The 1694-nt window shown below is 38.7% G+C and overlaps 1 protein-coding gene across 1 annotated transcript in view; it reads left to right on the top strand.

The window, feature by feature from the left end:
- LOC107102720 (diacylglycerol kinase beta-like) overlaps positions 1–1694 on the top strand; it is a gene marked incomplete at its 5' end in the record, with an annotated part of 142513 nt that overhangs the window by 137315 nt on the left and 3504 nt on the right. Inside the window, one exon of the mRNA XM_015402127.1 lies at positions 1032–1152. Within this exon, the coding sequence (XP_015257613.1) occupies positions 1032–1152 (121 nt within the window). The remainder of the gene's footprint in view (positions 1–1031; positions 1153–1694) is intronic.

Genomic DNA, 1694 nt, shown 5'->3' with positions numbered 1-1694 from the left:
GTTCTGGAAAATACTAGCGTTTCGTGTTCGTTTTGACTTCGTGTGGACGGGGCCTAATACTTTTATACTTTAGGTAGTTTTTAGAACACATATTTTTTCACTTTTACTTGAGTAAAGAGGTCAAGTTGATACTTCAACTTTTACCAGAGTGTGTTTAAACTGCAGTATCTATACTTCTATTTAAAGGGGAACACCATTTTTTTTCCATTGGTCCTTGGTTTTACGTTATTCCATCATGTTCTACTCACCCATATGAGTTTAGTGTCATTTGGAGCCGTTCTGAAGATATTCCGTTAGGTTATATCCAAGTAACGTCTTCCTATGGGCAACGACTTGAAGGCACAAACTAAACTGTTCATCATTTATTCTTTATGGTACGACAGCATTCATAACATGGAGGCCAATCACTGTCCCCCAGACAACCGCGGTTATATTTTTTATAGTTATATCTTTTAAAACAAAGCGGAGTGTGTATTCTGTGTGTATTCTGCGGCGCCCAGGGAGCAGTATGGAGGTTTTGCTCAGGAACACAGAGTGCAGGCTGTGGGGATCAAACCAGATACTTGCAACCTTCGCAAATGTTAAAGGTAATTTTCGATTAATCGATGATTTAAAGAAATGACTAATTAAAAAATAAGCCCTAACTCTTTCCATTCTGTTTTTTTAAAGCTTATCTTTTAGAACTTTGGTCATCTAAGAAGGCTTGTTTCATTACCTCCTTAATGTTGAGAAAACTCTAAATAATGTCACAGACACTGCATCAGACCGACGACACCAAAGGAAAATTCTGCATATTTGCACCATCTATATTTAATGCTCTGAGCTTCCATATCAATGCATTTTTTGCACCATGTTTTTTTCTCCCACACTGTTTACATTTGATCACTGCTGCACTTTATGGAATGGAAATGTCCTGAAAGCTGTACAAAATGAAACTTTGTTTTGTATAAACTCTGTCTAAGTCTAAAGTCTGAGTGTAAACTGCAAGCAAGCTGTAATTTTTTTGTCTTTGTGTCTTTGGTACCTTCCAGACTTCAGTGACCAGCTCTTGGAAGTGGTTGGCCTGGAGGGGGCGATAGAAATGGGCCAGATCTACACCGGGCTGAAGAGCGCAGGACGCAGACTGGCTCAATGTGCCAACGTCACCATCAGGTCAGCGGCTTCTGCCATCTTTTCCCCAAAGCACAGCTGCGTTTGTTGCACCTCTCACCTTCTGTCCTTTTTTTTCACTGTGCTCTGTCTCTACGCTGTCTTTGTGTTCTAGTCTAATGACGCAGGACATAAAATGCAAAATGAATGAAAAATGGATTCCTTTTGAGAGGTTTTTGAGCATTCATGTCCAAACAATGACATCTTTCTTTCTGATAAATTATGCATCTTAGCTTTACGCTTTATGAAGAGAGCTGTGGGGACTTTGGGCTGACTCACAGGTTGAACCGTCTTCAGTTTGGAGTGACGACGTCTACAGTCAGATTCTACAAACAGAACGAACAGCTGGTTCTCAATGCAGCATTTTATTTTCCTAATTTTATCTTTTAAAAAAAATTAACGATTTTATAAAAATCTTTTTGTAATTTTTATTCTTTAGAATGAGTTTTACAAATGTCATTCTTTTCAATTTGTGATTAACAGATTATATTCTCTTCACTTCTGGGGGCGGGCTTTCCTCTGGATTGTTGAGTGAAGACGCATTT

This window comes from Cyprinodon variegatus, unplaced genomic scaffold (assembly GCF_000732505.1).
Source record: "Cyprinodon variegatus isolate N-32 unplaced genomic scaffold, C_variegatus-1.0 Scaffold1303, whole genome shotgun sequence".
Lineage (NCBI taxonomy): Eukaryota > Metazoa > Chordata > Actinopteri > Cyprinodontiformes > Cyprinodontidae > Cyprinodon > Cyprinodon variegatus.
Note: the sequence above shows the minus strand (reverse complement) of the source record. Positions and strands in the feature narration are given on the sequence as shown.